General features: G+C 41.2%; 1 protein-coding gene across 2 annotated transcripts in view; it reads left to right on the top strand.

The window, feature by feature from the left end:
* The first annotated feature begins 2,722 nt into the window (after positions 1–2,722).
* The window catches only part of sec24a (SEC24 homolog A, COPII coat complex component), a 90,114-nt gene continuing 70,905 nt past the window's right edge, over positions 2,723–21,931 (top strand). For both annotated transcript variants that reach the window (XM_068043706.1, XM_068043705.1), the window contains exons 1-2: positions 2,723–2,993; positions 7,784–8,365. In XM_068043706.1, the coding sequence (XP_067899807.1) occupies positions 2,738–2,993; positions 7,784–8,365 (838 nt within the window). In that variant the 5' untranslated portion in view covers positions 2,723–2,737. The remainder of the gene's footprint in view (positions 2,994–7,783; positions 8,366–21,931) is intronic.

Genomic DNA, 21,931 nt, shown 5'->3' with positions numbered 1-21,931 from the left:
CACATGTACAACTCCTGTACAGTTAGATGTCTAAAAAAACAATTTGAGACTCTCCTTCGGGCTAGATGGAGTTTTGTTTTATAGTTGTGCATACTGTGATGCCATGCTTAATAATGAAAACATGGAAACAAGTCGACCTTCGACGGCATAGTTAATCCAATTCCAATGCCCTTCTTTGGTAAGCTGCATGGTTAGCTGGCTAAAGTAATACCCCAGCAAACACTTAGGAGTCCCTAAATCATGCACTGCCAATCTGTACCTAAACTTTCATAACTTAGATAAATGTCTGTATTGATCAAACAGAAACACTACAGATTTATTGAATCAGAAACTCATGGTGCGGTTTTCCGTGTCTATCAGACATTTATTTGGCTGACCAAAACAAACATCCTGGATGATAAGAACATAAGAAATAGGAGCAGGAGTAGGCCATTCAGCCCCACAAGCCTGCCCTGCCACTCAATATGTCCCAGGCTTCAACTCCTCTTTTGGGCCTGCTTCGCATAACCCTCGACTCCCCGAGATTTCAAAAATCTATCCACCTCCTCCTTAAATACATTTAGTGACCTAGCCTCCACAACTCTCTGAGGTAGAGAATTCCAGAGATTCACCACCCTCCGAGAGAAGAAATTCCTTCGCATCTCAGTTTTAAATGTGTGACCCCTTATTCTGTAACTATGTCCCCTAGTTCGAGATTCCCCCACCACTGGAAGCATATTCTCAACATCTACCCTGTCAAGCCCCCTTAAAATCTTATATGTTTCAATAAGATCACCGCTCATTCTTCTAAACGCCAATGATGATTGTACTGAGGAGGAAACAACAGCGCTGACTTATTATAGAATATTCAGATGAGATTTATCATCAGTAAGAGTGACACAGAATTGGTATAGCACGGAGGGAGGCCATTCAGCCCATCATGTCTGTGCTGGTTCTCTGCAAGAGCAACTCACTTCATCCCACTCCCCTGCCTTTTCTATGGAGCCTTGCAAATTTTTTCTCTTCAGATAATTATCTAATTCCCTTTTGAAAGCTAGAATTCAATCTGACTCCACCACAGTCTCAGGCAGTGCATTCCAGACCATAACGTTGCATAAAAAATAATTTTCCTCATGTCGCCTCTGGTTCTTTTGCTAATCACTTAAATCTGGTTCTCGGCCTTTCTGCCAATAGGAAATTCTATCTACTCTGCCCAGACCCGTCATGATTTTGAACACTTCCATTAAATTTCCTCTCAACCTTCTCTTTCCCAAGGAGAACAACCCTAGCTTCTCCAATCTATCCTTATAACTGAAGTCCCTCATCCCCAGAATCATTCTCTCAAATCTTTTCTGTACCCTAATGCCTTCACATCCTTCCTAAAATGTGGTGCCTTGAATTGGATACAATACTCCAGTTGAAGCCGGACCAGTGTTTTCTAAATGTTCACCATAACTTCCTTGTTTTTGTACTCTATGCCTCTATTTATAAACCGCATGATCCCATATGCCTTATTAACCGCTTTCTCAATTTGCCCTGCCACCTTCAATGATTTGGGCACATATACCCCCAGTAACCCTTTATACTTCTCTGCATTAGATTTCATCTGCCATGCGTCCACTCATTCCACCAGCCTGCCTGTGTCCTCTTGAAGTCTATCACTATCCTCCTCCTCCCAGTTCACAATACTTTCAAGCTGTGTGTCATCTGCGAATACTTACAAGTTTTATGTCATCTGCAAACCCATTTGAACAGATTTATTGTATGTTTCATTTTTCAGTGTAATCAATGAAAATGGATCCAATTTTCTCCATTCTTCTTTTGAAGGAACTATATACAATTGACAAAATAGAATAGTCTATTTGACCCAATGAGTCCATGTTGGTGTTCATCTTCTACATGGGCAGTAGTCCTAAATCCACATGCCTGTCCTGTTCCCACATCCCTTTTTCCTTTAACCATCTAAGCTATTCTTAAATGCAGACATGGTCTCTGTTTCAAACATTAACTTCATTTTGCATTGCACATCCTCAGTGTAAATGTTTCTCCTACTCTCTGACATTCAATCATATCTACATCCCTTCATTCTAGACTCCTCAATCTATGATTCTTTGAATTACTGGGAAGTTGTTTCCATATACTTTGTCATATGCCTTCATCATTTTGAACAACTCTAATCAAAACACTTGGTAAGCTAACTGAAAAAAACTCACTTTTTGAAGTTTTTCTTTAGATTTGAATGTGCTCAATCGTGGGGTTATGAGTCAACAGATATCTGTGGTTTTCCAGTTACTTGTCCATAGGGCCAAAATGTGTAACGCGAGACAGTCAAGTGTTGGCAAGCTATTTAATACAGGAACCATCAAAGCTGCCTGATCATGGCATCCCCCAGTAAGGACCAAGGATAGTGAGCAAGAACATGACTGATTTTCTCGCCAGTAACCCAGCACTGCCATGGCCAATTGTAGCATCTGTCCAATCCAACTGAGATCACAAAATTAACTCAGGCAGGGATTCCGACCTGCAATCTTTAGTTTTGTATAGCTCAGAGCTACACTGTGCAGTGCACACACCAATTAAGGCATCAGGGAAGAGCTATTTTTTTTTAGCCAGAGATACATTCCTGAGAATGACACTGGAGAGGTGTGTGCAAGGTATTAGTAACTGCAGGTCAAATACTTCGAGCCAGTGACGTATTTAGTTTCCCTGACTTCACTTTAAGGTGTGACGCCGGAACTGCCACGTGTACTGAGTGCGCATGTGCGGGAGTTGGGCGCTCAGTTTCCGCCAGCCCGATTTTCACCTGATCGGAAGCTGCGAGCGGCCTTCGCGGCTGCGGTGTCACAGCCGGACGACGTCACGGCGAGTGTTTGAGTCACAATCAAGAGGCTCGGAGCGTCAGAGCGGAGCGCAGGCCCGACACCCAGGCCGTACTGTCAGAGCCGGCATGTCAGGGGAGAGCACCGGCTACAACCGGCCCAACATCGGAGGGGCCGCACGGCCCTGTCTGAACGGTGAGTGAATTAGTCTGAGAAACCGGAGTGAACAGCAGGGAAAACCGCCAGGGGTCGTGAACCAGGCCCTGGGGGTGGGGGAAGAAGAGTGGCACTCCGGAGGAGGTGGTGGGGTGTTGGGGTGGGATGAGAACGGGCCCCTGGGGGTAGAAGAAGTAGGGGGAAAGGGGACTGAGGCTCCTAGGCCTGAACTCCCCCCTTCCCTGAGTGAGCCGGGCTGATTTTCCCCACCCTCACCCCTGATTTCGGACAGTTACTGAGCGGATCGTTAGGTGTGGCAGAGCTCTGCGCCCAGCTCCTGTTTCCCGGATTTATTGCTACTTGAATCGCCCTCTGTCCGAGAGCAGCGCCCTCCTGCTCCGCTCGCCCTCTGTTCCCTCACCCAGATCAGCCGCCTGCCTTTCCCGGGCCTGTAAACGTGTCAGTGAAACTCAGTGACGCCCCGACTCTCACCATTCCCCCCACCCCCACCCCCATTTGAACAGCTGCAGTCTTTCGAAACCATTGAGCTGAGAACACTAAACCTCCATGTTGCAGCTGAATGAGGAGTTACTTATTATCTATTCTGTATATGCATTATTTAATGTGTTTTTTACTCGTATCTTTGGTGTGTTCGTTTTCCCAAGTGCTTTGCAAATAATGGTGCAGCGGTGTCTCATTCAATCTTTAGTGGGTTTTCTGTGGGCAGTTATATGATTACATTCAGCTATCACAGTTTTTTCAGATTGTGTGTTGGCGGACTGGCCCAGTGTGTTCTACTCCCCAACTTGAACTGCGGGCTCACCATTGCACTATAGTGGCGGATGCCAAGTGTAGTAATGTAACCCAGTAGTACACGAATTCCAGAAGGGGCATTTTGAAGGTACTGTTGGAAGATGCCAGTAGCTTCTGTCCAGGTTATTGAAAGTGTTGGTGTCGGAGGGGTCTGGTGGATGCCACTTTTAGCTTGGATGTCATTTCTTTGTGACTAAACTGGGGGGAAAGGATGTTTGGGGGGTTGTCATCAACAACTGCAAAACCTCAATTCTATTTGTTGGGTTTCCATACATGATTCTCTAAACTAATTAAATTGCTGGTCAAGCACCCAGCTGACCGTAGGAAAGTCCCAATTTTTCACAGACTGAATGTACAACTATATATAATTAATCGTTTCCTCTTTCACACTATTGCAAAATACGGTCGGAAAGATCAAACTTTTGTATTCACCTTGTTTTACTTTTAGTGCCGATAGTGGAGAATCATAAATTTCTTAAAGCAAAAAACTGCAGATGCTGGAAATCTGAAAAACGAAAAGTGCTGGAAATACTCAGGTCTGGCAGCATCTGTGGGGAGAGAAACAGAGTTAACGTTTCAGGTCTGTGACAGTCTGTTTCTCTCCCCACAGATGTTGCCAGACCTGAGTATTTCCAGCACTTACATTTTTTGCATCATAAATTTCTTGTCATTGTTTCTCTGCTGGTGGCCCTTTTCTACAGTGCTTCTAAGATAAAAGCATTATGTAAATGCTGTCTGTTTTGGCGGGGTGGCAAGAGACAAACTTGCTGCACAATTAAAATGGGACTGGAGCCATTGGTGGTTATAACAGAAGATGTAAGAATGTTTATATCTTTACTGTACAGATGTAGTGAGGGTATTGTAGAAGTTTTGTTTTGATAATTTGGAGAATTTGTGTGCTAATCCTTTGTGGAACTACAAGACCTCTAAGTCAGAAGGTTGTGTGATCCTATCCTGTCTCTAGAGGCTTGAGCATATAGTTTAGGCTGTGCAGTACTTCAGTGCATTAATAATGGAGTGCTACACTGCCAGAGGTACTGTGTTTTGAAGAGACATTAAACCAAGGCACTCCCTGCCCCCTTGGGTGGATGTTAAAGATCCCATGGCACTATTCAAAGAAGAGCAGAAGAGTTTTCCCGGTGTCTTAGCTAATACTTATTGCCCAACAACATACCAAAAATAGGATGTTTGGTTGCATATCTCATTGCTGTCAGTGGGATCTTGTGTGTATAAATTGGCTGTCACATTTGCTTACATTACAACAGTGACTACACTTCCGATGTGGTTCATTGCCTGGAAAACATTTTGGCATGTCCTGACGATGTGGAAGCCTGTATATAAAAGCAAGCTCTCTTTCTCTTTAATTTGCTCTTGCAATGAGGTGACACTGGCAATTCAACTTTCTATTCCTAGTCTCTGAGGGCATAAAGCATCAAACATGTAATGTGGGGCTGGAGTTGCATGCAGTCCAAACAGGGTGGGATGACAGGTTTGCAGCCTTGAGTGACTTTTTAATGACAATCTGTAGCTTCTATATTTTTTGTTGTGAACCCATAAATGACCAGAATTATTGCTTCCACAACTTGCCATGGATTTGAAGTCTAAACCTAGCAGCATAACCAATAAGCTATGATACCCAGTTGTCAAATGAAGGTATGGCGAATAAGCAGACGGGTACTTAATATGCCAAGATTTGTTTTGCATGAGTCAATAGTGAGTGCTCTCAAATGTATATTTGGAATATGCAGCTGACAATGGTAAACTAAAATTTGCGCAACACTTTTTCTTCCCAATTTTCTTGTCTCACCTGGCTGTCAGCATGAAAATGTAGATTTTCATAGGGTTTAAAGATAATGGCCACATTCTCAGTGGGAATAAGAAACTTTAAAAATCAAAACTTGAAATAGAAGGTTCAGAGGGACTATGTGGGGGAAGTGGGTTCATTGTTGTGATGGTGAGTTATCAATAATATGGAGAGGCTTGCCTCCATAACTAAATGAGCATTTCAGTATTGGAAACAGGATCAGTTACTATTTGTTTGTCCTTGCAATTGATGGACTAAGTGATGATTCTAGTTTCCCCACTACCCTTGAACACCTCTGTAGTACCTTACCTTTCACGCGCTCTTCTTGCTTACTCTTGACCGAAGTGTAAACTTTAAAAAATACTTAAGCAACTGGGATGAAGAAATCGATGGGAATCCTGTTTTCACGAGCACAAGGTCACAGTCATATAGTGACATCACAAAGCCTTTTGCGTAAAATAAAATTTCTCTAGGCAAAAATTAGCTGTAAATCTGAATACTGGGTTTACCTTAAGTGCTTAACAAAAGATTTCCTATCTCGAGGCATTTGTTTAAGAGAAACATTAAGTTGTCTGGTCAGATTTCAGTGTCTCATTGCTGAAGTGCTGGCAGGGTGCTGTAGTTGAACCGTTACGGCAGCAATACTATGAGGCTAAATAACAGCCAATTATCCTGTAAGCCTCATTTGTAGAAACATCTCCCTATTGCAGGACAGGTTGATAATGAAACCTGTATTTTTCTTCAGATTTGATTATAGATTTCAACATTTAATTGTTGGGTGGGGAAGGGGAGATTAAAGATGTTTTAAACTTAAATTTTCTGTCTTTATGACTCAATTGGTTTATACCATGAATTGCTATGTGTCCCTAACAAGGAAGTTCCCAGGTTTGATTCTTAATGTGGGCGAGTAGCTGATTTCTGCCTCGGCACCATTGGTCAGAGTTGCTACTTCTGATTGCTTTCTTTCCCCTGTGCTGGAGGTCTACATGTGTTGGCATCAGATGAGGACAGTATTGAGCTTGACTGTGATGTCTGTACGTTCAGTAGCTTGCTAATGCTCATTGTCTAGGCTTACAAATGAAAAATAGCGACTGGAGCCTGTGTAAATGTGCCTCCCTAAAAGTCAAACTCCTTTTGGTGAGGAGCGAAAATTGATGATGAAAGCATAAAGAAAAACTTCATGCAGTGTGTCCAGAGGCTGTTTTGATTTAGGTTGATTCATTTCAGGCCTGATTAAAAATGGTGTTTTCTGTACTCTTGTCCGACTGGAATGGCAGACCAACTTGTTTGTAAGGTGTAACTGGGGCTGGTTTGACGAACCCTACCTTTCCATATATATTTAAGGGGAGGTGTTTACCATGCCAGTGAATATTCTGTCCTTTTGTTTGACATATGTTATTGACTTGTTAAAACCTCCAATATGCATACTTTATGTACAATACATGTTTAATCCTTTTGCAAACAAAAAAAACTACTTATTGCCATATAACATCTATGAAAGAACTGATTTCAAACCACAGTTTAAGTCATTTTGTTGGTGAATTAAGACTCCAAGATCATAAATGGATTTGGAAGCTACTTAAGATGCCCCTGCAGTATGTTTGTTCCATTGTAAAGGAAAAGTTGTATGGGGGTGGACTTGTCTCTTAAAGATCGACCATTCCCTCTCCAAGACTAAGGTTGAAATTTGTTTCTGTTCATGGCTGTATCTTGGTGTTCCCTTAAGTAGATTTTTTTTTAAATGGGTGCCCTCCTTGAGCGAATAAACTTACTTGAAGTATTCTCAGCTTTGAGTTTGCAAGTCTGTGGGTTGTCTCAAGTAATACGGAAGGACATATAGTTACATGCCAGAAAAAGGTGATTGTCAGGTTTTACGAGAGCGCAGATGGAGAACAGATAAACAAAGTTATGCTGCAGAGTATTTTCCCCTTATTTTTCATTGCTGTGCTCAATGTTTTGCAGAACTGTTAATGGACTTGAAAATCCACCTGAAATATTACCTTCACCTTTTTTCAAAAATTAAAATTAACTTTGTCCTCACTCTGCACAGGATCTTTTTTCAGCATCTTGGCACTTTCAGGTTGCTGTTTTACTGAGACAAATAAATTCCAGAAAAAGATTTGCTTGCTTCCTGTAGATCTAAATTTATCTACATCAGATTTTTAAATGATAGGAGTAGTGTTCTGATACCCTGCATATTATCTCTTTACAGGCCCTTTGATGAATCAACATCCTCCAATCCCCACTGAGCAAGGACATAATGTGGTCCCAGCAGCACCATATTCCCAACAATTACCAGCAAAGAACTTTCCACTTCTTGCCATTGAACATCATAACTATGACTACCATCAAAATCTTCAACCTATTGGTAATTTTCAGAGCTTTGGACAGACTGCCAGCAGACCTCCACTAAATGCTACCCAGTTACAGAAGGGTACCTCTGCTGATGGACAGAATGCACCTTTGGCTGCATATCCAGGTTCTTACTCAAGAATGCCACTGCCATCTCAAGGCTCATTTGCGCCTGCAACATCCAGCAACATTCACCCTGGAGCCTCAGTCCTTCCACAACCAAGCTGGCAGTATAGTCCTCCGCAACAGTCCCATCCTGTCAGCCAGCCTCCAGCAAGGATGCAAGCAAATCATGTAGTTTCAGTTGCAGGAATTGGTCAGGGGCAAGTACTTTCAGAGCCCTTGTCTTCGACTTATGGAAGTGTTGGTCCAAAGCCAGTGATGGGCAGTCAGTATGCAAATACAGCTGGAGGATCTGTTGTACAGAACTACACAAACCAAGGTAAGCCAGAATTTATGGTTCAGTTTCCTCTAATGGTGAAATATTGATATGGTTACTTATAAAGAAAGAGATGACTTGTACTCAAACAGACTGTCGTTTCTTCCTAAAATAAAAGCAGAATACTGCAGATGCTGGAAATCTGAAATAATAACAAAAATTGCTGAAAATACTCAACAGTTCTGGCAGTGTCTGTGGAGGGAGAAGCAGAGTTAATGTTTCAGGTCAGTGACCTTTCATCAGAACTGACAAAGATTAGAAATGTAATAGGCTTTAAGCAAATAAAGCGGTGGGTGGGACAAAAGAGAACATAAGGAAAGGTGTTGATGGGACAGAGGGTCACACAGAATAACTGACGAGGTCATGAGGCAAAGGCAAAGAGTGTGTTAATAGTGTGGTGAAAGACAAAGCGTTAGCGCAGGGAAGGTGTTAAATGACAGAATAATGAAAGACCTAGCCAAAAGCACAAACATGAAAAAAAAAAAGAGTGGCAGTCACATGGTTTTAAAAAAAAGAATGATGAAACAAACTGAAATAAAATAAAAATTAAAAAGGGGGTGGGGGGGGGGCTCAGTCATGCTCTGAAATTATTGAACTCAGTGTTCAGTCTGGTAGGTTGCAGCATGCCTAATCAGTAAATGAGCTGCTGTTCCTTGAGCTTGAGTTGATGTTCACTGGAACACTGCAGCCAGCCCAGGACAGAGATGTGGGAATGAGTGCAGGGGGGGTGTGTTAAAATGGCAAGCAACCGGAAGCTCAGGGTAATGCTTTCGGACTGAGCAGAGGTGTTCCGCAAAGCGGTCACCCAGTCTGCGTTTGATCTCTCCAATGTAGAGGCGACTACATTGTGAGCAGTGAATACAGTATACTAAATTGAAAGAAGTGCAAGTAAATCGCTGCTTCAGCTGAAAGGAGTGTTTGGGGCCTTGGATAGTGAGGAGCGAGGAGGGAAAAGGGCAGGTACTACACTTTCTGCGATTGCGTGGGAAGGTGCCGTGGAAAGGGGACGAGGTGTTGGGGGTACCGGAGGAGTACACCAGGGTGTCGCAAAGGGAACGATCCCTTCAGAATGCTGACAGGGGAAGATGCGTTTGGTAGTGGCATCACACTGGAGGTGGCAGAAATGGCAGAGGATGATCCTTTGGATGTGGAGGCTGTTGGGGTGGAAAGTGAGGACAAGGGGAACCCTGTCGTAGTTCTGGGAGGGAGGGGAAGGGGTGAGGGCACAGGTGTGGGGAATGGGCTGGACACGGGTGAGAGTCCTGTCAACCACAGTGGGGAGGAATCCTCAGTTGAGGAAAAAGGAAGACATATCAGAAGTATGTTGTGGAAGGTTGCATCATCTGAACAGATGCGTCGGAGACAGAGAAACTGGGAGAATGGAATGGATTCCTTACAGGAGGCAGGGTGTGAAGAAGTGTATTTGTGGTAGATGTGGGAGTCGGTGGCCTTATAATGAATATTAGTAGACAGCCTATCCCCAGAGATGGAGACAGAGGAGTCGAGGAAGGGAAGGGAAGTGACGGAGATGGACCATGTAAAGATGAGAGAAGGGTGGAAATTAGAAGCAAAGTTGATAGTTTTCCAGTTTGTGGCGGGAGCAGGAAACTGCACCGATAGTCATCAATGTGCTGGAAAAAGTGTTGGGGGAGGGGGCCTGAGTAGGACTGGAACAAGGAATGTTTGACATATCCCACAAAAAGACAGCCATAACTGGGATCCATGTGAGTATCCATAGAAACACCTTTTACTTGAAAGAAGTGAGTGGAGTTGAAGGAGAAGTTGTTCAATGTGAAAACAAGTTAACAGGTTCGGCCAGGCAGGGGAGGGTGGTGATGGATGGGGACTGGTTGGGCCTCTGTTCAAGGAAGAAGCGGAGAGCCCTTAAACCGTCCTGGTGGGGAATGGGATGGATGCTCACATCTCTGTTTTGGGCTTGCTGCAATGTTCCAATGAACATCAATGCAAGCTCGAGGAATAGCACCTCATTTACCAATTAGGCTTGCTACAGCTGACTGGACTGAACATTGAGTTCAGTAATTTCAGAGCATGACTGCCCACCCCCCTCCTTTTTTTATTAGATTTTTAAATTTTTTATTTTATTTTAGTTTGTTTCATTCAATTTTTTTTACCATGTGCCTGCCCATGTTTCTTTCTTTGTGCTTTTGGCTAGGGCTTTCATTATTCTGTCATTTAACACCCTCTCTGCACTAACGCTTTGTCTTTCACTACACCATTAACACACTCTTTGCCTTTGCCTCATGACCTCCTTGTCAGTTATTCTGTGTGACCCTCTGTCCTATCAAAACCTTCCCTTATGTTCTCTTTTGCCCCACCCCCGCTTTATTTGCTTAAAACCTGTTAGATTTCTAATCTTTGCCAGTTCTGATGAAAGATCACTGATCTGAAACGTTAACTCTACTTCTCTCTCCACAGATGCTGTCAGACCTGCTGAGTATTTCCAGCAATTTTTGTTTTTATGTTTCTTCCTGTAGGGACAATGCCACTTTGAGTAAGCAACATGTCTGCATTCCTCAAATAGATGCAGTTATTCAGTTTTGTTTTAGAATTAAAGTATGCTGTATGCTCTGATCCTTTCTGGGTCAAATTACAGGTGCCTATCACTTCTGATGAATAAGATTTCTCGAAAGTAAAATACAGTAGAAACAGATCGATGACCTAATCAGAGTTTGTGGCTAGTGCAGCATCTAAAGAACAGAGGTCTATATTTGTTTGTACAATGAGGATTCCAATGCACATAGTATTTGTATCAGGGCTGGGATGGAAAATGCATGTGGGGTACCTCAAATCTGCCTGCTTGTAAAAAGAGTAAATTCATTTTTCTCTGGTAGTAAAGCAAAATTGAACTGAATTGAGGTTTTTCTCAATGGGATTATTGAAAATGGTGTAAAGCTGTAATGGGACCAATCAGTAAAAGAGTAATCAAAAAGAAAATGCAACGATGATACCAGAACTGAGGAGTTATACCTATCTGGAAGAATTGTTCAGACTGGGGCTCTTTGCTGTCGGAAAGATAGCTGCGGGGTGACTTGATAGAGATCTTTAAAGCTATGAAAGGGTTTGATAGGGTACATGTAGAGAAGATATTTCCATTTGTGGGGAGACCAAAACTAGAGGTCATAAATATAAGATAGACACTAAGTGCAATAGTGAATTCAGGATAAATTTCTCTACTTCGCTATCACAGGGAGTAGTTGAGGTGACTAGTGTAGATGCATTTAAGGGAAAGCTAGATGAACACAATGTAGAAAGGAATAGAAAGATATGCTGATAGGTTTAGATGAAGAGCTGTGGGAGGGGGCTCTTGTGGAGCATAAATGTCAGCAGAGACCTATGGGTTGAACGGCCTGTTTCAGGAGTGTAAATGCTATGTAATTCTATGAATATAAGTTAAAACAGCAACGACTCTCTTTTTTTCCCCCCCCCCTGCCGCCCTCAAACTAAGTACCAAGGTTGAGGTTTTACCTTAAAACAGTGACTGGGCTTCAGAAGTACTTCATTGGCTATGAAGACTTGGAAATGTTTGGTTGTCATTGAAAGTGCTATATAAATGCAAGTCTCTTCTGGTAGAAATGCTGTGTCTGTGCCTATACCTATGCCCATGTTGGTGGTCTGCTTTTTTTTTTATAGGACATGAGGCCTCTTGTGCATTTCAAGCATTTTCCATTTCAGACATAGTGCATCTTTTAAAATATTTTCATCAATTTGTGTTTTTTTGCCCTTTTTCTTGCATAGGCCTTTCCTTGTGACCTTTCACTATTCAAGTGGTTTGGACCTTCTTTTGCGTAATGCTTTTTCATTGCCTGAGATGAGCTTTTGTATAATTAAGTTTTCTGCTTTTCTATTAAACTGTTTATAGATCATTCAGACAATTAACTCCCCTCTTGATATCTGGTTTTCCCAATCCCTCTAAAATACTTGCTTCTCTATTGCTCTGATGATTGTATCAGGGCTGTGATGGAAAATGCAGGTGGGATGATCTGTCTCCTCTCTTCACTGGCCTGCTGTAATTTTCGAACATTTGTGGTTTTGTTTCCTTTTAGTACCCAAGGTTGTGCCTACCTGGAATTGTGCATGCTATGTTACAAGCATCATATCTTGATTTGTGATTGATATTTTCTGACTTGGATTTAGCTCTGTGTGTTCTCATTTTTTTGATAGCTCCATTTTCCTTTGTGTAGTTGACATATTTTGAAAGATTAGTCATTGGTGCCTGCAAGTGTCCATATTTGTAGAGTGTCCCCCACATAATATTAGAAAATGACAGCTTTACAAAATACAGGCTGAGTTAACGTGGTTTCTTCAAGAGATTTCAATTAAAAAATATTAGTCTCAGCTCTTTTGGAGGCAGCAGAGCAGTTTAGGTGTTTAAACAAAGTATTAATGTCTTTGCAATGATTTAAATGAGATCTGGCCAATGTCTGAAGTTTTTTTTTAATAGTGCTCTGTAACTCAAGCCGTTACTGATGGTTACAATGCATTTAGAAAATGGGTTTGTCTGAGAAATGAAAGGAAACGCATAGCTGACAAGAAGGAAACTTCTTTCCCCTTCTAGTAAATACTTATTAAGTAGAAGTTTAAAGGAGTTGAAACATTTTAACATGCTGACTATAACTGGTTTATCCTTTGCATTGTGTGGCCTGTAACTTTGTCCACTATTGTATTATGCTTTAGGAAGCACAGACTTGCTTACTCATGGAAGGTGACTTGTTGGATCTCTCCTTATAGGATGGAAGTGAAAGGTTGCTGTTGTTGGAGGTGAACATTGACCTTAGTTCTGTTGAACATTAGGCAGCCAACATAGCCTGGAATGGTCTTTGTACTGAGTGAATATTGAACTGAATTGAGAATGCCCTTTGGCTTAATTATTTAGGCAATTTTAATTATTGCTAGCTGAAAAAACATACTGAAGTGCACACTTGTTCATATAGTATTCATGTTTCAAAAATGATCCATGCATTTTTCTTTTACTCTTCTTGGAGTATAATGCCATAGTGCCATTTCTGATCTGAGCATATAACCATAGAAAAGTTAAGGCATAGAAAGAGGCCATTCAGCCCATTGTGTCTGTGCCAATCTAATCCCATTTTCCAGCACCTGGTCTGGAGCTTTGCCAGTTACAGCACTTCAGGTGCAGGTCTAGGTGCCTTTTAAATGAGTTGAGGGTTTCTGCCTCTACCACCAATCTGGGCAGTGAAATCCAGACACCCACCACCCTCTGGATGAAAAAGTTTTTCCTCATGTTCCCTCTAATCCTTCTACCAGTCACCTTAAATCTGTGCCCCCTGGTAATTGACCTCTCCGCTAGAGGAAACGGGTCCTTCCTGTCTGCTCTATCTAGGCCCGTCATAATCTTGTACACCTGTTAAGTCACCCAAGTAAAACAACCGTAGCCTATCCAATCTTTCCTCATAGCTGCAATTTTCAAGTCCTGGCAACATTCTTATAAATCTCTTCTGTACTCTCTCCAGGGCAGTTATGTCCTTGTTGTAATGTGGTGACCAGAACTGTACACAATACTGTTAGAATTTTATGCATATATGCTGCATCCTGATCTTTGTTTATAGAAAATAATTTGTATTGCTTCAATGTATTGCTGGACAAATGTGGCTTGAGTTGGAAGTGATAAGGTGAGAGGAGGTAATCAGTTGTCTGTTTGGGTTCCATGGCCCCACATTCCCTGGGGATTGAGTGCTACTGATCAAAACCTAGGAGTAGGGAAATAAAATCATTTACGTTGCTTTTGCGTCTACAGCTGATGATTCAAACATTAATGAAGTTAGTGAGTGTAGCTCTGAATCTGAGGTACTATTGCCTGGACACTTTCAATCAATTTAGCTTGGAACTAAGAACCTGAACTCTGATTTAACAGAAATCCTTGAAATGAGGGCTAAAACCTTTCCCAAAAAAAAGCACTCTTATATTGGGGCTCATTTAGTTTGGATCATGGGAGAGTAGCATTTGTGTGCCAAATCCCTGCTTTTACATTGGTTCTGCTAGGCTCTTTATCCTGGGAACAGTTGTAACCCTACTGAAATGTGGGTGGAGGTGCTATACCTCCTAACTGGTGTGGTGAATGAGTTCTGGATTCTTTGAAAGTCTATGTCCAGCCATTTATGGATAATGAGATCCTAACGGTTCCTGGGGCATTCCATTAGCTACTTAGAAACATTTATTCGTGAATGTCCATACTCCTTGTATCAAAATAGAATACAATAGAGTGTACATGTTCTGTAGCTTCTTTCATGAGATTGAAACTTGTTTGCATAACTTGTCAGTGAGAGAGAGATTAAAAAAAAAACTGGTTAAGATTTGCACGGCTTAGACGCTCATATCTTCCATGTTGATTAACACTCTCTCTGGCTTACTCTTGTCTTGGTATGACTTTTGACATAAATTCCTGCTTACTTTATTACACTTAAATGGATTAAGCAATGTTTGGATGTTTAATGTTTGTATTCACACCTAGGAGGTAGATTGCCCCCTCTAATATTATACTTCCTAAATTTTAAGTACAGCAATTACTTTTCCTGTACATATGTTCAGGGAACATTGTAAGTTGCAAATGAACAAATATCTTGCATGTTAAATGTCTTGCATCTTAATACAGCTGGAGGGGTCTCAGTTAGTTGCAGATTTTATTCCATTTCTCAACCTAGTTGTATTCACTCATGGAGGTAATGCTGATCAGATGTGAAAGCCTGACCTCTGTTTAGTTCCTATGTTTTTCCTGCATCCTTTCACCTGGGTTGAGAACATTTAAAGCACTTCTTGCATCACATCTAAGGCTGGCGAATTTGCCATAATGTGAAATTGAAGCCAAGATTCTCCTGGTCTTTATGGCTCTGTATTGCGCTATGTGCTGCATATACCCACCAAACATTTGGGTGTAGCACTATGACAGTATGCTTTAACATGGTACAGCCTGGAGAGAATTTGGGTCATGAGTTTGTTTAGCTATGGTGTGTCTGACTTAGAAGTGACACTGGATTTTCCAATTGGAGTACTTTATTCCCTATGGTTTCTATTTTGTGGCTTGAACACAAAGGCACTTTAAATTATTGCTTGTATGTTGATTTATGTCACAGGACTGTATGAAACCCATACCAGTGTAAGTTAGCTCCTGGGGAGAAAAATCAAAAATAAACTTGTGACAGTACCGTTGACTTGCTGATTAAAAATGAACAGTTTCAGATTCTCCTCGTGTTAATTTTAAGATTTTGGGGAGGGGCGACTCAAGATTGAAGTTTAGTTTCTGAGCACAGTTGATAAAGCTTTAAAAATGGACAATATTTGACAAGTATTCTGTGCAAAGTGAACAGATTTGTGTCTAATAGCTATAAGTTGTGGCTCTTGCCACTTAAATACACAATAGAACAAAAATGAAGTGATTTTAATATAAGGCAGCTAATCCCTGACTTAAATTATAGAAAATTCATGCCATTTTGAGAAACTGTACATGAATAGAGCATTCAAGTTGGCTTCCCTTGAAACAAATGTAAAGTAAGCTGAATGGTGTTGAATTGAGTCATTTTCACATAGATCTGTATATGTTATATGAATCTGAAACTACTTATCTTGCCTAAGCTGCTGAATCACAAACTATCGTAGCTGTTGATTTTCCTTTGTTTTTTTCCCTCCTCCTCTGCTCCTGCAAATGACACTGACTTGTGTCTCGGGATGGTTCCGCAGGTACCAGATGCTCTGGCACCTCACCCATTGACTATTCCTCAGGAGAGCAAATTATGAAGATGGCAGATAAATGAAAGCATTACTCCAGAGTATGATCTGGTCATCCTTGATATCTTATACTGTGCTTTTTTTTCTTAAAGAATGTTTGGGTCGTGATCGGGAGTGGGTGGGTGGGTAGGCATCAAACTCAGGACTATCCTGGTTATGTATAGGTTGCACTTTTGCTAAATGAGCCATTGTGATAGCTGACCATTTGTCATCCTCTGGTAATTTAGGCAAGTGCTTGGGCCTTGAAACCATGGTGAGACTGGAAGGAGGAATGTTTAACTGTTCTAAGATCAATAGGACTTGTGTTTAAACTGAAAAATTACAACTGATAATTACTGTTTGGCTAAATATATGTATTGTGTTATTTATAAATAGTTATATAAAACAAATTTATGTATAAATGTGCTGATGGTGAGATCAGATGAACAGTTATAGAAGATGTGCAAGTGGTGTACAGAGGAAACTTCCCTGGTATCTTTTTAAGCCATTTAAAAGCTGGTTGATTTAGTGATTGTTGATTTAAGAGCAGTGATCGCTATAAGCAAGCAGTATTCTTTTGTGCTGGAAGCCGCCCACGTTGCAAACCAAAAAGATTTTGGGGAGGGGCGACTCAAGATTGAAGTTTAGTTTCTGAGCACAGTTGATAAAGCTTCAAAAATGGACAATATTTGACAGGTATTCTGTGCAAAGCGAACAGATTTGTGTCTAACAGCTATAAGTTGTGGATCTTGCCACTTAAATACACGATTGTAGCCAAAATGATGCATAATATGTTTCCCTGTGTTAACCCTCCCTCTGCAGTTTCAGGTAATTCTGTGTACTTAAATACTGTATTTTCGAAACCTGAATGTCCAGAAAATATAGCTTGTTTAGACTTGTTTGTTCTGTTCTGGGTTTTTTTCTGATAAAGATGGCTGCAAAGAGAGCATGAAACTGAAAGTACTACAAAGATATCATTTATTTAACTATAAATCACTGTCAAATATGAATCTTTTTTCAATTTTCTTCCCAAGCAATAGCCCATGCTGAGCTAAACAGACAGTGAGCCATTCTTCAGGTGTTAGCCTTAACAGTGAGTATGGAGAAGCTAATTAATGGGAGGGTACATTGCACCTGAGCTGGAACCTCTCTTTTTCTAAGTCATTCAGTAGGACATACGAACATATGAATTAGGAACAGGAGTAGGCCACTCGGCCCTTTGAGCCTGCTCCTCCATTCAATAAGTTAATGGCTGAACTGATTGCTCCACATTTCCACCTATTCCCGATAACCTTCCACCCTCTTGCTTATCAAAAATCTATCTACCTCTGCTTTAAAAAAAATATTCAAAGACTCCGCTTCCACCACCTTTTGAGGAAGAGAGTTCCAAAGACTCACGACCCTCAGAGGAAAAATTTCTCCTCATCTCTGTCTTAAATGGGCGACCCCTTATTTTTAAACAGTGACCCCTAGTTCTAGATTGTCCCACAAGGGGAAACATCCTTTCCGCATCCACCCTGTCAAGGTCCCCCAGGATCTTGTATGTTTCAATCGAGTCGCCTCTTACTCTTCTAAATTCCAGCGGATACAAGCCTAGCCTGTCCAATCTTTCCTCATAAGACAGCCCGCCCATTCCAGGTATTAGTCTAGTAAACCTTCTCTGTGTTGCCTTCAATGCATTTACATTCTTCCTTAAATAAGGAGACCAGTACTGTACACAGTACTCCAGATGTGGTCTCACCAATGCCCTGTATAGCGGAAGCATAACTTCCCAATTTTTGTATTCAATTCCCCTCGCAATAAACGATAACCTTCTATTCGCTTTCCTAATCATGTGCTGTACCTGCATACTAACTTTTTGTGATTCATGTATTGGGACACCCTGATCCCTCTGCATCTCAGAGCTCTGCAATCTCTCACCATTTAGATAATATGCTTTTTTTATTCTTATTGCCAAAGTGGACTATTTCCCACATCATACTCCATTTGCCAGGTCTTTGCCATTCACTTAACCATCTATATCCCTTTGTACCCGCTTGATGTCCTCTTCACAAGTTACTTTCCTACCTATCTTTGTGTTATCAGCAAATTTAGCAACCATACCTTCGGTCCCTTCATCTAAGTTGCTTATGTAAATTGTAAAAAGGAGTCACTGGATAGTGATAGAAGTCCTGAGACAATTGAAGCCATTACAGTGTCACCTGCGATCCATTAACTCCATAGACCAGCAAATGAACCTGGAATTTTATTGGGGGTCTCTTGGAACATAGCTTTTATACAGCAGCTGAGCAATACTGAATTAGATGCAAAAATGTGGAAACAAGATGAAATGGTATATAAAATGAAAATATTTTTTTAAAAACTTATTAGACTAAATTAATTACTTGTTCATCAAGCTTTTCTTCACTTGTGCTTTTAGTTGAAACAATAAGCTTTGAGTCTTAATGGAATATAAATGCTTTGTTAGGGCTTTGTGCTGAAACAATTCAGCTTTTTTCTAAAACAATTACAATTAACTGTATCCATGAGATAGTATCAGAAATTGGCAATCCATATCTGTGTCTTGTTGGAAATTGGTGCTTGGTAGTTCAGTTTATAAATTGCAGTCACTTGTCTTTCCATAATTTCTAATATGTGTATGTTTCTGAGGAGATTTTGGTATTGTCACAGAGCTTTCAGTTTTCATCAGGTTGGGAACAGGATTTTTATACAGGCTTTAAAGCATTATGATTAGAATGCTAAGTGGTTGGACGTTAAAATTGTTTCCACAATCATAAAACCATAATCAGTGCGTTGGCCTCTTTGTAGTCAGTAAACTGCTCACACCCATTGTGTTGGGAAATGCATGGCCCTGGGTGCTCAACCCAGATTTTTAAAAATCATAAATCAAGCTCCTCTTGAGCTTTGATCACAGGGAAATATGAAACAGACTTTTTAAAGTGGAAAGCCGTGAGGGGGCAAGCTTTCATCAGATTTAGAAGGTTTAGAAGCACAGGTACAAGTTAAAAGTCAAACAAGAAACCGAGGTAGAGAAGTGTACAGAATTTATTATTTGAAAGAAATTTGTACTGATTAAATTGAGTCTGATGATTGTTGCTTTGCTTGTTCACGTGCTGTGAAATAAAGTAGTTTAATTCATATCTACCACTATCTTGCGTGTTTTCTCTTGTCTACCATCAGAAAGATTGGTGAGGTATACAGGGCATGTGTGTAAGACACAATAATTTAGACTTATAGGGATGTTCTTGTTACACCAGTGGGTTATACTGTTATACTGTCATACTGTTGTTAGATATTGGACAGCATGGGCACAATCCCAATGTAAGACACTCAATGCTTCGAGTCGGCAGCACCATTGTACTTGTGAGGATATCAACATTAAATTAAGTGCACTTTATGATCTAAAACTGACATTTGGGTACATCTGGATACATTGAACTAAACATTTTTCTGTGCCAATGCTATCCATATTTGTTTCAGGAATCTTTGATACTGTTACAGCTTGGATTAAGGATCTTTAGTTGTTTTCATCTTCTGTTCGATAAACTGAGATTTTGTATGAAAACTGGTGGATCTCTCCCAGAATTACGTGGTTGACGTTGGGCTGTTTCTGGGGCTGGGTTTGGGTGAATTGGGGCTGAGTAGAGGCCATTGTAGCAGGTGAGAGCAAGGGTGGGTGCTAGTTTGAGGTGTGCAGATAGTGGAGCTGATGCTGGGGAGGCAGGTACAGAGAAAAATTCAAGATCAATTTTAATATATTTGCTAGTATTTCCATCAGTAAATAGATATAACATTTGACGCAAGAAGGCCCAATGATATCTCAAAGACACAAAATGTTTCATAACACAGTTGGTTGCCTGTTAGCTGTAAATTTTACTCACTTCTACCACAATAGAACATGCTCTCTGTGCTGAGAATATCAAAACTCAGTAGGGCAGCTAACTGACTAGAATTTGCTTTGATTTTATTCAGCAGAGTTGTCTAATATGTGTAGCCATTGTGCCCTGAAGAATATAGTAGTGCTCCACAGGTTTTTTTAAAGTCTTTTTATTTCAGTTGAAAATCAACTTCAGTGGGTAATATCAACTGATAACGTGTCTTTGTATATCAATATTTTTAACAGTGCATGTGTGTAAATACACAAAGTGTGGTGAATAAGATTGGTGAACTGCAAGCACAAATAGCCATGTGGGAATATGATGTAGTGGCAATATGGAAATGTGACTTAAAAATGATGAGGACTGGTGCTTAATAGTCAAGGATACAAAGTGTTCTGAAAAGATGGGAGAGGAATAGAGGGAGGTGGGGTGGCAGTACTGATTAGGGAAGACATTGCAATGTTGCAAAGAGAGGATGCCTTTGAGGGGGCAAAGATAGAATCTATTTGGTTAGAGTTGAGAAGCAAAAAGAGTGTGATCACGCAATTGAGGGTATTCTATAGGTCCCCAAATAATGAGCGCGATAGAGGAGCAAAGCTGCATGGAAATGACAGATGTGTAGGAACTATAGATTTGGTGATATTGAGGTACTTTAATTATTTGGGATAAGTAGAGATAATGGATGGGGTGAAAATTGATAACCAGGATGTTTTGGAAAGGCGGGCTATGCCTAGAGTGGATAGGTTGCCTGGTCCAGATGGTTTGCATCTCAGGTTGCTGAAGGGAGTAGAGATAGCAGAAGGCCTTGCAATAATAATCCAATCTTCCCCAGATATTGGAGGGGCTGGTGGGGAGGTGCCAGAGGATTGGGTGGCAAGTGTGACACCCTTATTCAAGAAAGGGTATAAGGGCACTCTTCGTAACTACAGGCCAGCCAGTTTAACATCAGTGATGAGTAAGGTTTTAGAAACAATAATCAGAGACCAACAGGCACTTGGAGAGGCTTGAGTTAATTAGGGAGAGCCAGCACAGATTTGTAAAAGGTAGATCATGCTTGACTAACCTAATTGAATTTTTTGATGGTGATAGAGTAGGTTGATTGAAGGGAAGGCAATGGGTGTTGTCCATATAGATTTTAAGAAAGCCTTTAACAAAATATCACTCAAAAGGCTGGTTTCCAAAATTGAGGCTCATGGAATAGGAGGGTCAATGTCAGCTTGGGTAAAAAAATTGGCTTAAGGACAGGAAGCAGCGAGTTGTGGTAAATGGATATTTTTCGAACTGGCGGATGGTACAAAGGGTGTTCCCCAAAGTTTCAGTGCTAGGACTGCTGCTTTTTTGATGTACATAAGTGACTTAGACATTGGAATGCAGAGTAAAATTTCAACATTTGCTGATACCAAACATGGAGGTATGGCAGATAGTGAGGATGATGCCAATCAATTGCAACAGGACATGAGCTAGCAGAATGGGCAGACAAGTGGCAGATGGAATTTAATAGAAATATGTGAGATGATGTATTTTGGTAATTCTTTTGGGCCTCCTTATCTCGAGAGACAATGGATACGCGCCTGGAGGTGGTCAGTGGTTTGTGAAGCAGCGCCTGGAGTGGCTATAAAGGCCAATTCTGGAGTGACAGGCTCTTCCACAGGTGCTGCAGAGAAATTTGTTTGTTGGGGCTGTTGCACAGTTGGCTCTCCCCTTGCGCCTCTGTCTTTTTTCCTGCCAACTACTAAGTCTCTTCGACTCGCCACAATTTAGCCCTGTCTTTATGGCTGCCCGCCAGCTCTGGCGAATGCTGGCAACTGACTCCCACGACTTGTGATCAATGTCACAGGATTTCATGTCGCGTTTGCAGACGTCTTTATAACGGAGACATGGACGGCCGGTGGGTCTGATACCAGTGGCGAGCTCGCTGTACAATGTGTCTTTGGGGATCCTGCCATCTTCC

The sequence above is a fragment of the Heterodontus francisci genome, chromosome 12, assembly GCF_036365525.1.
Source record: "Heterodontus francisci isolate sHetFra1 chromosome 12, sHetFra1.hap1, whole genome shotgun sequence".
NCBI lineage: Eukaryota > Metazoa > Chordata > Chondrichthyes > Heterodontiformes > Heterodontidae > Heterodontus > Heterodontus francisci.
This window is presented reverse-complemented; position numbering and strand designations above follow the sequence as displayed.